General features: G+C 42.9%; 2 protein-coding genes across 5 annotated transcripts in view; one reads left to right on the top strand and one right to left on the bottom strand.

Moving 5' to 3' along the window:
- Bbof1 (basal body orientation factor 1) overlaps positions 1-7,353 on the bottom strand; it is a 34,581-nt gene extending 27,228 nt beyond the window's left edge. Inside the window, exons 1-4 of one of the 3 annotated variants that reach the window (XM_029484444.1) lie at positions 7,170-7,353; positions 5,181-5,409; positions 3,066-3,131; positions 1,296-1,439 (exon numbers count right to left, since the gene is read on the bottom strand). In XM_029484444.1, the coding sequence (XP_029340304.1) occupies positions 1,296-1,439; positions 3,066-3,131; positions 5,181-5,409; positions 7,170-7,231 (501 nt within the window). In that variant the 5' untranslated portion in view covers positions 7,232-7,353. The other 2 variants (XM_021179612.2, XM_021179613.2) reach the window with 2 other exon arrangements.
- Positions 7,354-7,381: 28 nt separating this feature from the next.
- Positions 7,382-14,054, top strand: part of Entpd5 (ectonucleoside triphosphate diphosphohydrolase 5 (inactive)) — a 33,825-nt gene continuing 27,152 nt past the window's right edge. Inside the window, exons 1-2 of one of the 2 annotated variants that reach the window (XM_029484445.1) lie at positions 7,382-7,443; positions 10,937-11,006. In XM_029484445.1, the coding sequence (XP_029340305.1) occupies positions 10,998-11,006 (9 nt within the window). In that variant the 5' untranslated portion in view covers positions 7,382-7,443; positions 10,937-10,997. The remainder of the gene's footprint in view (positions 7,444-10,936; positions 11,007-14,054) is intronic. The other variant, XM_021178889.2, reaches the window with a different exon arrangement.

Genomic DNA, 14,054 nt, shown 5'->3' with positions numbered 1-14,054 from the left:
ATGCTTGCAATTCTTTGACCCTATCTTCAAATGACAGAACCTAATTTCCACCGTTAGAATGTGGACCAGACTTAGAGACTTGGTTCCAAATAATAGACTATGGGAGAAATGTTGCTGTGCCGCTTGCAAGGATAGGGATACAGGTCAGGACAGAATGCATTCATAGCACACATGAGGCCTTGGGGACGAACACACACACACACACACNNTCTCTCTCNNCTCTCTCTCTCTCTCTCTCTCTCTCTCTCTCTCTCTCTCCCTCCTTCTCTCTCCCTCTCCCTCTCATACACACACACACACACTCTCCCACTCCCCCTCCCCCTCTCCCCCTTCTCCCTCTCCTTCTCATACTCTCTCTCTCTCTCTCTCTCTCTCTCTCACACACACACACACACACACACACACACACAAGATAGCTTCGCACAGCTCTTGAATTCTTGAAGTTTTCACTCTCAGTGTTATCTGACATATAACAAGGACACTCAAGCAAGTTCCTGAGGGGCCCAGGGGAACAGTGCTGAGGCCTGCCACCCATCACTAGCAACACCTGCTCAGCCTTTGACACAGGCATAAGCTTTAATTGGGCATTCAGATGACTCTGTCCACAGCTATACCATGGAAATCAGCAAATAGTATGAAACAGGCCTTTCAGGAAAATTCATGGATCCCTCTCTATACAGGCTTCTAGGGTTTTTTTTCCCTCAAATTGTCTCTCTTCACCCCACGCACATTGTCCAGTGGAATCCTTCTACCTACCCACTGATAGTTCCTAAGAACAGGGGGGTTTACTTCAATTCAAATCAAAGGTTCATCTTCTGACTAACATGGAAAGGTGTGTTGGCTAAGATCTGACAAGCACACAAAGAAATCAATGCTTAGGAAAAGATCATTATCAGGCAGGTGAACTGAATCAACAGATAAAGGTGTTTGCCACCAAGCCTGACCACCTAAGTTTGATCTCTGGAACACAGCAGAAGGAAAGAACTGACTTTACAAGATGGCCTTCTCTGACCCACACACGGATATACCCCACAAACACATTTAGAAAATAGGTATGTGGATAAACATAAAAAAGAAAACGAGGGCTGGACATGGTGTCACAGGCCTTTAATCCTAGCATTCGGTGGTTTAACCTTCAGTAAATCTAGTTCCAGGGGATCCAGCATCCTTTTCTAGCTTCCTCCAGCACCAGAAATGCAAGTGTACTTACATACATGCAAGCAAAGCATGCGCACATATAAAATAAAAATAAATCTTTTTTTTTAAAGAGGAGAAATAAAGAAACAGAAACTTACATCATCTAATTCTTTCTCCACTTGTATTTTTCTCTTCTGGAAGAGCTTTATTGTCTTTAGCTCTGTCTGAATCATGCCGATTTCCTTGGCTTTTTGATGAAACTGACCCTCCAACTCACTCACTTGCAGAGCATACTTTTGTTCCTGTTTAAAAAAAAAAAAAAAAAAGTTAATGAGTTAGAAAAAAACAAGTGTTCTGGGGCCTAGCAAACACAGAAGTGGATGCTCACAGTCAGCTATTGGATGGATCACAGGGCCCCCAATGGAGGAGCTAGAGAAAGTACCCAAGGAGCTAAAGGGAACTGCATCCCCATAGGTGGATCATTATTATGAACTAACCAGTACCCCAGAGCTCTTGTCTCTAGCTGCATTTGTATCAAAAGATGGCCTAGTAGGCCATCACTGGAAAGAGAGGCCCATTGGACTTGCCAACTTTATATGCCCCAGTACAGGGGAATGCCAGGGCCAAGGGGTGGGTGTGGGTGGGTGGGGGACTGGGGGGGGGAGTGTATTGGGGACTTTTTGGATAGCATTGGAAATGTAATTGAGGAAATTACCTAATAAAAAAAGAAAAAAAGAAAAAACCAAGTGTTCTATACAGCCATGCTTTAAGGCCTGAGCCATTTGTACGACTTCTTAAAAGAACTGCCCTTCTTTATGTTGCATAAAGCTATAATTTTTGCATGAAATTTTAATTCCTGTAAAATGATACCAACAGCCTTTAATAAGAAACAAATTCTAGACTTTTTTTTTTTGTCTGCGTGGCTCCGTGAGTTGAATGTGTGGTTAGCAGGTAAAACCCTGGGTTCAGTCCCTAGCAACAAACAAACAAAACCTAAACCAAATTAAAACCCCTCTAAGGAAATAAAACCCAAACCAATTAAGACCCCTCTAAAGCTCACAGCTTCTGTGTTTGGTAGCAAAATCCTACAGAAAGGAGTTTTATATTTAAGACAAGCCCTTCCCAGGCTGGTGAGATGGCTCAGTGGTTAAGAACACCAACTGCTTCTTCTGAAGGTCCTGAGTTCAAATCCCAGCAACCACATGATCTGACTCCCTCTTCTGGAGTGTCTGAAGACAGCTACAGTGTACTTACATATTATAAATAAATAAATAAATAAATATTTTTAAAAAGGGCCTTCCCACTTAGCTTCCCTTGAAGTTCCTTAACTCCCCACTACCCTGCCCTTGAACTCACTATATAGCTTAGGCTGTCCTTGAACTCTCAGCAGTCCTACTGCCTGAACCTCCTGAATACTAAATTGCAGGAATGAGCCACCACACTTGGTTTTCACTTAGTTTTTAAACTGTAGTGTTCAATTAGGGGAAAAAGTATGCCTGAAACCCTGGATCCAATCCTCAACACCATAGGCAGGAAGGTTTGTGCAGTTTTGATCAAAGGTTTGTATTGATATGTATGCAGAAGGAAAAACACCCCTTTTCCAAAATTTCAAACTATTTTGAACTCTTTCTAGTAATCTACTGGTGGTTGTATTAGTATCCTGAGATTGTTACTGTGGTAGGCCTTGTGATGAGATCATCCCACTGATGTCAAACAAGTGCGTGGGGCTTTACTTTAATATTTTTGTTTGTTTTTTGTTAATGAGCCAGAGATTGATCCCAGGGCCTTGTGGGTGCTGGGCAAATGCTCTAGCGCTGAGCCATCTTCTGGACCTTCTTTTCACTTGTTCCTATTCAGTCTAAAATAACCAAACACGCTAGAAATCTGACTCCCTAATAAGTAAATAATTCATAGATGCAGAGACTCACCAATTTTTCCTTCTCTTCCTGGGCTTTTTCCTTTGTTTTAGCCAACTGCTGTTTCAGTTTTTCTATCTGTAGAAGGTAAAATGGGAGAATAAGGAAGATGCAGATATTGCTGTCTTATTTCTATTCATATTCCTTATTACTTTTCAGTAACATTCAAGCCAGTGAGGCAGGAAAGACAGTGAATTAGGAGGGGAAGGAGGGACAGGGATTTCCTCATACACTTAATCTGCTACTGGCAGTTTCCGAAATCTAGCTGTCATCAGAACTATGTGGATAACACTTTGTTGTTGTTGTTGTAAAAATCACCATGTGGGGCTGAGGAAATGGCTCAGTGGTTTAGAGTGTTTTACTGTACTTGCAAAGGACCCAGGTACAATCCCTAACACCTGCATGGTGGTTCACAACTGCGTATAACTCCAGTTCCAGGGGATCTGACATCTTCTGATCTCTGCAGTCTCCTGCATGCATGTGGCACACACACACCACAATGTTCCATTTACTCTGTCAACCATTTTTAAGTGTGCAGGTTAGTGGTGTTAAGTACAATCAAGCTGTTACAGAAAAGAGCTCTAGAACATTTATTTTATATATTTTGCAATTCTCTTCCCCCCCCCTCTGCTTCTGGCAATCACTATCTACTTTGTTTCTGTGAGTCTGGCTGGAATCCTACATTTGACCTCCTGTGACTGGCTTATATCATTTAACATAACATTCTGGACGTTTACTATACCGGAGCATGTTACATGTTTCTTTCTTTTTTTTTTTTTTTTTTTTGGTTTTTCGAGACAGGGTTTCTCTTTATAGCTCTGGTTGTCCTGGAACTCACTTTGTAGACCAGGCTGGCCTCGAACTCAGAAATCCGCCTGCCTCTGCCTCCCGAGTGCTGGGATTAAAGGCGTGCGCCACCACGCCTGGCATGTTACATGTTTCTTAAGACTGTACAATTGTCCAGAAATGTGTACCTGATTATAATTTTCCCTGTGGGGAAGGATTATTGGGGGGAGGGTAAAGACACGGTTGCTCTATTTAGCCCTGGCTGTCCTGGAACTGGATATGTAGACCAGACTTGCCTCAAACTCAGAGATCCACATGTGTCCTGGGAGTGCTGGACTTAAAATGTGTGCAGCCACACCCAGCCTTGCTTGATTTTCTCTACCCAATTCTTTTAAAATAGATTTGGTGTTTTAAAAAGATTTATTTATTTATTATATGTAAGTACACTGTAGCTGACTTCAGACACCCCAGAAGGCGGCATCAGATCTCATTACAGAGGTTATGAGCCACCATATGGTTGCTGGGATTTGAACTCAGAACCTCTGGAAGAGCAGTCAGTTATCTTAACCGCTGAGCCATCTCTCCAGCCCTCAAATAGGTTTTTAATTTATCAGTTGTTTTTTCAGATTTTTAAAAAGTTATGTGCTGTATCTGAGTATGGCCACATGTATGTGGGTATGTGGGTGCCTTTGGTGGCCAAGAAGCATCACACTTGCCTGGAGCTGGAATTACAGGTTGCCCTGTGTGAGTGCTGGGAACGAAACTCAGGTCCTCTGGAGTGCAGTGCACACTCTTTTTTTTTTTTTTTTTCTGAGACATCTGTAGATCAGGCTGGCCTCGGACTCTGAAATCCACCTGCCTCTGCCTCCTGAGTGCTGGGATTAAAGGCGTGGGCCACCACCGCCGGCCCAATACACACACTTTACTGCTAAGCCATCACTCTGTGTTTTGGAGTTGCTTTCATATCAGTTAATGTGAATAACACAACAGAAAGAAAGAAAAGACAATGACAGCAAAGCCATTCTGAAATAACAACATGCTTCAAACAGGGCTAAGGGTTAACTCTGCCAGGAACAAACAAAACAAAAAACCTTACAAAAATACAACCATGCCGGGCATGGTGGCGCACACCTTTAGTACCAGCACTTGGGAGGCAGAGGCAGGTGGACTTCTGAGTTTCAGGCCAACCTGGTCTACAGAGTGAGTTCCAGGACAGCCAGGGCTACACAGAGTAATCGTGTCTCAAAAAATCAAAAAAATATATATATACACATATATTTATAAAACCATGTCACATAAACACAGAGGGAGGTTGTGATGTTCAGTTTTCTACCTACCTACCATATTATCTTTCTCCTGATCCTGCTTCTTCAAGTAGCTTAATATAGACATAATGTCTTTTTCCATGTTATATTGTTGTTTCTTTAAGTCTTCATTGTTTTTTGCCAGTCTTCGGGAAGTATCACGATATTCAATCCTAGAGAGTTCTGTGACTTCCAATCTGGCCTCCCAAAGAGAGGCATTGGCTTTGGCTCGTTCAATTGCAGGTTCATCTGATTTGACTATTTTCCTGCAGAAGAAGATATTGACAACATGCAATTTATTAGTATCATTTTTATTTTGTTTGGCTTGCCTGGCACATAAAAGCATATATTGTTGGACTAATGCATTAATACATTAATAATATAATATATATATTAGTATTTATATAAGAGACTTAAATTGGTGCTTCTTCCTCAAGAGGAGAACTTTGGAGTATGACTATTAATTATTTTTGAAGTATGACCTTAAAGGATGAGAAAAACAAAGAGGAAATAAGAGGCCCAATGTATTTCATACGACTCTCTAGCTTCTCATTTACTCCATTCTCCATATTCTTGTTTCCTGCTCTTGGCTGTGGTGACTATCAGACCCAGGGTCGAGCATGCTAGGCAAGTGCTCTGTAATCCTTTCTCCTATTTCACTCAGTTGTGAGCCTGGGTCTCGTGTTCTACACAAAGACACATTTGTTGTATATCTGTCCTCTCCACAGCCTTTGTTGCTATTGTTTTGTTTTGTTTAGTTCTTAGGCAAAGGATCAGGTTACTTGGGGCAGGTATGTTAAGTACTTCATTTGTTGGTAACATATTATCCCAGGCTTTAAGGATGCCTGAAAAACACACACCATAGTCATTGATGCAGAGATGGGGAAAAAAAATCTTTGTGAGGGGAAGAAAAAAAGTAAGACCTTGGGAATGTAGACAGGTAGAAGCAGAATGTACAGTAGGCATACATCAGGTAGAAGTAGAATGTATAATGAGCATACATTAGGGAGAAGAAGACTGAATGATATGCATACATCAGGTAAAGTTAGAGTGTATGGTATGCATGCATCAGGTAGAAGTAGAATGCATGGTAAGTATACATCAAGGCCCTAGGATGGATTCAAAAGGTAAAGTCCTTTGAAATAAAGATGGCACCAGCATTAACAAAACACTGTGGTACAGAGCTGGAGAGATGGCTCAGAAGTTAAGAGCACTGACTGCTCCTCCAGAGGTCCTGAGTTCAACTCCCAGCAACCACATGGTGGCTCACAACCATCTGTAATGGGATCTTCTGGAGTGTGCCTAAAGACAGCTAGAGTGTATGCATATAAATAAAAATAAACAAATCTTTTTAAAAAAGAAAGTTACTCTCTTAAGTTACTTTGCTGGAGATGGTACCTAGGACCCTGCACAAGAAGCACTCTATCACTGAACTACACTCAGACTTGTTTTTAAAGACAAGGTCTCCCTATGTAGCAGTGGCTGTGATCTCCCTGCCTCAGCCTCCAGAGCAATGCGACCAAGTTACTACACTTGTCTCCAGAGAATTCACATTACAGTCACAAGTTTAAGCGATCCCTTTGCATTTCTCATCTATGGCGTTGAACTTGTGTGACTCCAAAGTCCTGAGGAACCATCCTGTAGCCATCATTCTATTGACATTCTAGCAACAATTCCTAGGGACCATCCATGGAGTTAGCGCTATAGCTGTACACTCTGTGTGTGTGTGTGTGTGTGTGTGTGTGGTGTTTGTGGTGTGTGTGTCTGGTCAAATCATTTCGTGTGCTTCCTTTGATCCCAAAAGGATTCCTGAAAGACCCACGGAACAACTTTAACCACTCAGACAAGAGCTAGAATAGAAAAGAATGTGTTTATATCAGTCTCACCATGGAGATCTCTCAGATCTTAGGGCCAATCAAGAATGAACAGGAGCTGTCCACAAAAGCCTGACAGAGGCATCCAGTTAGCGCCCCGCAAAATGCCAAGGGTAGGCAGGGGGAACGGGGAGCCTCTGCGCTGCTCTTACTTTGGTTCTTTGCCTTTGTTTTTGCCTTTCCTCTTGTCTTTCCTCTTGTCCTTCGCCGGCATCTTGACTTCTGCGGGAGTCTCACCGTGCTGGTGTCCTGGTGGCCGCCACCTGGGCCAACTCCGTCTCTAAGGAAACCACCACGCCGAAGGGCTAACGTCCTCCGCGCCGTTGAGGGCACGCGGAGGGCGCACGCGCGTGACGTGACCGCGGCGAGGGGCGGGGCGGAGATCGCTCCGAGGCGGCGGGCGTCCGCGCCAGGGCGGCGCGCGCGGTGAGTGTGCACGAGCCTCGGCGGCGCTCCCCCGGTTGGAGCCGGGCGGGAGGCCGGGAGCTCGGCAGGGGCGGGAGTCGGGCGCGGGGCTGCGGCGTCTTAGCCTCCCAAGACTTGTCTCGCGCCTCCTGAGGCTCCATGGCCGGCGGCTCTCCGACCGCCCCGCGCGCGTCCGAGCGGCGCCTGTGAAGCTTGAAGCGCTTCCAGTCGGGCGGGCGGATCTTCCAAGCCTCTGGCGCGGCCACCGTGGCGGTCCTGCCCGCGTCCCTGCTTCTGTCTCGGCGGCGGCGGCGGCGCCCGCGCTGCCCGCCTCATGCTTACCTCCCCTCCATCCTCGCTTCTGTCTCGCGGGCTCTCTGGAGGACAGCGCACCCGGGGACATCCCAGGCCAAACGCTTTCAGGGAGGCAGTTGACTTTTCCGAGGGCGGTGGCTTGAGTGAGGCTGGCAGCCTCCGAGGGTCGGCGGACTCCGGTGCTCAGACTCGGGCTCCCCTGCCTGGAGCGGGGTGGCGGGGGAGGATCGTCGGTCCCCGGATCTAGGTGGCAGGTGCTTGGCTCCAGCCGACCGCCAGGTTCCTGTTAGTTAACATCGCCCACATCCTCTAGTGCCTGAAGTCCCATTGCTGCAAGTTGCATAAAGTTGCAAGCACTTGCCTCGCACCCGGGTTCCCGAGGAGTAGTACTCCATCCAGGATTCTAGTTGGTTCAGAAGAGGAACCCTGTGATTATGTCTTCATTCACTGAGCGTGAGTGAGTCATTACGGAAGACAGGTATTGTGGCTTCCTTGGCTTGGGAGTGAAGCGCGGTTCTGCTTTATCACTCCGTTTCAAATTTCATTTAACATTTATTTGAAACATCATTGTTAGAACTCCTCCCCTCTCTCTAGGGACCTTAGTTACTAAGCCCCTAACTGTAAGGTGATGTCTTTGACCTCTAAACCTCTCTTTTCCCACCTCATCACCCCCCACCGAGGGCGTGGTTTATGTGGTTTATGTGGTTTGTAAATTTTGCGGTTAGGGTAAGCTAGTAGATTTGATGAGAGACCTTGGAAACCGTTTGAACCTTCTGCTAGCACAGCTATGGCCAATTTTGACTATATTTCTGGTGACATGCCATGAACTCACCTCTACATAATGTACCTTCCCTTAGATAATGTACATTACCTCTGAGAAGCAATCTATAAAGCACCTATTGCTAGCTAGCAAAAAGGGAGTAGGGGCATTTTCTGTCATAGGTGTGCATATTTAGACTTTTTATTTATTTTACAAAAATTGGTTGTAAATAAAAGCCAGTCCCACATTTACCATTTGAATATACTTCTACAGATTATCTCAGACATAAAATTTTGACTTAAAATAAAAGTGTCTTTGTTATTTTATTTTTTCACCTTTATTTTTATTATATATATATATGGGCTTTCTGCCTGCAAATCTATGTGCTAGGTGCATGCAGTGCCTCTGGAGGCCAGAAGAGGTCATTGGAGCTTGAATTAGAGATGGTTGTGAGCCGACATGAATGCTGAGAATCAAACCTGGGTCCTCTGGACTAGCATCCAGTGATCTTAACCTCGGAGCCATCTCTCCAGACCATCACCCCCTCTTTTGAGATCCAGCCTCACTATGTGTGTTTTCCTGGGCTAGAACTCTCAAAGATCTGCTTTCCTTTGCCTCCGAGTGCTGCAATTAAAAATGTGGAGCCTGGGAACGTTGCTTCTTAACTTATGCATAGTGCTTTTTTTTTTTTTTTCCTTTCCCAAAACAGAATTCCTCCATGTAGCCTTGGCTCTCTCTGTAGACCAGGCTGTTCTGGAAATCACAGAGATCAGCCTGCCTCTGCCTCCCAAATGCTGGGATTAAAGGCGTGCGCCACCACAGCCAGGTGGCAGGTTTGTTGTTGTTATTGTTATTGTTTTGAGGCAGTATCTAGTATACAGCTTCGGCCTACTTGGTACTCAAGGTGTAGACCAGGTTAGCCTTGAACTCATCTGCCTGCCTCTGCCTCCGGAGTGCTGGGATCAAAGGTGCGCACCGCCACATTAGCTATGCACCGTGCTTTAAAGTACTTACAGTTAATTGTATTTTATCAAACATAAATCATGTTTTTGAGATTACAATAAAATTATATCATTTCAACTCTTTTGTTGTTGTTGTTTTTGCTTATTTGGGTTTCTTTGAGGCAGTGTTTCTCTGTGTATAGCCCTGGCTGTACTGGAATTCTCCTTAGACCTGGCTGACCTTAAACTCTCTGAGATCCCCTGCCTCTGCCTTCTGAGTGCTGGGATAAAGGTGTGTGCCACCACCACCTGGCCTCATTTCACTCTTTTGTGAATGTTTTGTAAATTAATTTTTTATATTAAAATTTAGGATGTAAATATATATCAATTTTCAAGGTCTACCTAAATTTATTGATATTTCACAACCCTACTCAAAAACCATTTTTTAAAAAATTAAAATACAAAACATCCATTCACCCCTTCTTTTTGTTCCATTCAGCTGTAACCAGTCCCCATATCCCCCTAGCACTTACTTATCTTCTCCCTCTGTCTCTCTGTCTCTCTCTCCCTCCTTCTCTTTCTGGTTCGTGGCTTCTTTTTCTTTAACTGTTAGTGCATATATTTTTAATTAATTAATTATATATATATATATATATATGTGTGTGTGTGTATGTATATATATATATCTTATATGTGTAACCATATATTATATATTTATATAGCAAATAAAAGCAACATGCTCAGTCCATATTATGTTACTTACTTATATGTATATGATCAAGATGAGGCCAATAGACTTGCTAACATGGCAGGGAGAAATCTCACAGGGCCCCTACCCAACCCTAGACAAGCACTACAGGCAACTAAGGGATGCTGAGATTGGGAGAAATAGTCTTACCCAGGGAAGAGCCTCCCATTGGTTACTCAGTACCAGATGGTCAGACATGAATATATATTTTTAAAACTTGTAAATTTACTCTCTACACGAGTCTCTGTGTGTGTAAATATGTGTGTGGGCAGGTGAGTGTGTATGAATATGTTGTGTGCATAAAGTCTGTTCTCTCCATTCTGGGTTCTGGGAATTGAACTCAGGTTGTCAGGTTTGCATAGCAAGTACTCGTATTCACAGAGCCATCTTGCCAGCACCATGTGTAATCACTGGAGAAAGGCCAAGATACTTCATTTTGGTAGAAGTAGTTCTAGAAACTACACTGTTCTCCACCAAAGACCTGGGTATTGTTATTCAGTCAGCTATTGACAAGAAGCAACTGATAGCACAGAGTATGCAGTAGGAAGTTCCTCTTCAGAAGAACCTTATCTGTTATCATTTCCTTCTGGGATTGCTGGTGGGTAGCTTTACTGTTAAGTTTCAGGGAAATACTTTGTTTTATGAATTTGCTTTGTCTCATTGTTGGGAATGTTAAATGCTTTTAAGACATAAGCTATATAGTGTTTTGTTGACTGGGGCTTGTTAACTTTCTATGTTCAATCCTCACAGTTCATGGTTGACACAGGAATGAAGAGTGTCTTGCCTGAATCTTCAAGCAGAGGCGATCACTATGACCCTGGTAAGTAGAGTATTTATCCAGACGTAGGTACCACCTCAGCTAGCTTAATGCTGAATTTGTACTTCAGAGGCTTCTGGGTAGGAATTGTTTGTTTTATGTCATTCCTGAATTTGACCACCTTTTGCCAAAAGATTTTTTTTCTTTCTCAATGATTGTATTATTGTCAGATGTCAGTTCAGGATTATTTTGAATCAAAATTAATAGTACTCATAATCTTTTCTCCAGGTGTTTTCATAACTCTTTAATCATTAGTTATTTGTGATTTTACTGGGCTTTACTTAAAATTTTTACACTGAAAACATTGTTGTCTCAAAAAACCAAAAAAAAAAAAAAAAGAAAAAAAGAAAACATTGTTAATTTTATTTTCATGAAGCCTTTTATTTTATTATGGTTTTTCAAGACAGGGTTTCTCTGTGTAGCCTTAGCTGTCCTGGAACTCACTCTGTAGACCAGACTGACTAAGAACTCAGAAATCTGCCTAAATAAGATAGCTTATCACCTCATATGTTCACTATAATTGTTTATTGGGGCAGTATAAACCCCTCTCCAATTAATGGTGTATTCTTATCTAAAAGACTGATTTTCATGCGTGGCTGAGAAAAGACCTTGTGATTGGGGCGGGAGGAGCAATTGCAACAGCTGTCTCTAGAAGGTAATTATTGTAGCTCAGCCAGGCTCAAACAATGGAGAACGGAGGCTGGTACTTCCAGATTCATTTTGATATAAAGCCACAGTTTCATTGTACAGAATGAGCCTTATGGGCAGTAGTGGTCTGTGTCTGACGCTGTTCTGACAGGAATAAGATACAGAAGGAAGGAATCTGAGTGTTGGAAAGAGCTTTACATTTGTTGTAACTACCAGCACATGGATTCTAGACCTTTACTGGGAGTTAGAGGATTTGATTCGAGGGCTGGAGGAATGCATGAAGAAGGAAGGATCATAAAGAACTTATGGTTCACTGATGGCGGTGTGCTCTGACTAGTGTGGTGAGGTTTGGGCTGAGCCCTTGAGGCAGAAGGACTTCCCTGCCCCGACCCCCAGCGTGAGATGAATCTCCACACAGAGAAAGTCTGACTGCTTGCTCCTGCTGTTTCCATTTACACAGATTTTAAAATAACTCCTTGCTGATGCTTTGATAAAAATTGATTTTTCATTAAGCCTTTTTATTAGTTTTATTGATACTTCAAATGACATATGGTCAAGTGTTTTTGTGATTTTTCAAAGCTGTGTCGGTTGTCAATCTTAACCCTTTCTACCAAATACCTCTTCTGTACACTATTAATCTACCACTGTATGGTTAGAAACATTTTTATGTATGTACTGTAAAGTAAGTTCCTTTTCTGCTTATATTTTTCCTCTGAGTATTAGTTACAGTAGATTGTTCAATTATTTACTAATAGAAATAGTGCTTACATATTTATTACTCTTTCAGAAATGTACCTGACTTTTATTTGAAATTTTTAATTCGGCTGTGCTTATAAAAATGAGCAGAATATTGTATAACATGTAGTTTTAAAAGTTGGATTCTTTCCCTTAAGTAATATGATGAGATTATTAACATAAAATAAAAAACTTCAAGGGATTTTAAAAAACAGTATTAAATTTTTACTACTTTTCTTCTTTTTATTGCCTTTTTGTTTGTGTTTGTGTAACTCTGGAACTTCCTTGGTAGACTAGGCTGAGCAGGAGTTCACAAAGATGGAATCCTAGTGAGACCTTGGGTGTATGTGTGTGGGGGGGGTTGCCCTGCCTCCACTGCATGCTCCCTTAGTCAGTTTGGGGTGCATTCGCCCGTATCTAAGGTGTCAATGAGTGTTACCTGTGCCCAATGCTTCAGATAGCAAGGATTTCAGAGGCCCTGACCTTGGCATTAGTTCCGTCCCACCCCAGATGAGGCTTTGTTTACAGCTGAGTTCTCTCACACTCACCTTATTAGGTCCACCTCCCTTTGGTTTAGTGTGGCCTTGGCCATATGTAGTGCCATAGTTAAGTTTATTATTCAAAACTGTTATCCGAGTTGCATTTTAAACTTCCCCTATGCTTAATGTTTAACCCTGTTAAAGACAGCTTTCCTGTGGCCTCAGATGAATCAGCAGTAGGCTGGTTTCCCTGTTACTGTTTTCAGAACTTTAGGTGGACTTCTCTAGTGTCCTATCGTATTCTGTTTTTGTAATTGTTGGCAAATATTGTCCTTTTATCCAAGGTAATCAATACTGCTATCTGCCTAGGGGGAGAATAGAGAGACTTTAATAATTACTTTAGGGTGTCACCAGGAAAAGCATGCCTGCCCCTTGAACAGTCTGAGTTAGTGTCTCCAGAACTACTTCCTCGCATTTGTCTTCTTTATTCTGGAACACCCATACTTTCTAGGCATTCATTTCCCATGAGTCACCTCTTCAGGTGACTGTCTTCTTTTGACTCAGGATCTGCCTTGGCCCTTCATCCTTTGAGAAGCCTCCCATCATCTCCGACCCCCATCCTTCCCCTGCTAACCAACTCTAATCATCTCTTACCCCCATCGTCTTTCCCTTCTAACAGCACCAACTCTCGCCCCTCCTGGCTCCTTGCACACATTTCTGCCAGAGAACTTGTCCCAACACATGGTAGCCATTAGTGTACCCATTTTTCACGGTGAGTCTCCCCACTAAAACTGGTGACCTTTGTAGATCTATACTCTAGCCTGATGCCTGACATATTAGACACTGAGTTGAAAAACTGATGCGCAGCTTTCTAGAGTCCAGTCTGGGAATGGAAACTGTCTTTTCCACCACCTATCTAATATAAAAACAAGCCCAGGGACCAGAGAGATGCTCAGTGGTTAAGAGCACTTTTTGCTCTTGTAGGTTCCAGCACCCAGGTGGTGGTGGTTCATGACCATCTGGAACCTCGGCTTCATCACATACAGTGCCCTCTTTTGACCTTTGTGAGCACCCACAAACACATGGCAGACACAACAAGGTGGGCACATACACATAAGTAAAAAACAAAATCTTAAAAAAAAAAAATCAAAATTCAAGGAATTTTTTTTTTTTTTTTGAGACAGGGTTT

Source organism: Mus caroli, chromosome 12 (genome assembly GCF_900094665.2).
Source record: "Mus caroli chromosome 12, CAROLI_EIJ_v1.1, whole genome shotgun sequence".
NCBI classification, from domain to species: Eukaryota; Metazoa; Chordata; class Mammalia; order Rodentia; family Muridae; genus Mus; species Mus caroli.
This window is presented reverse-complemented; position numbering and strand designations above follow the sequence as displayed.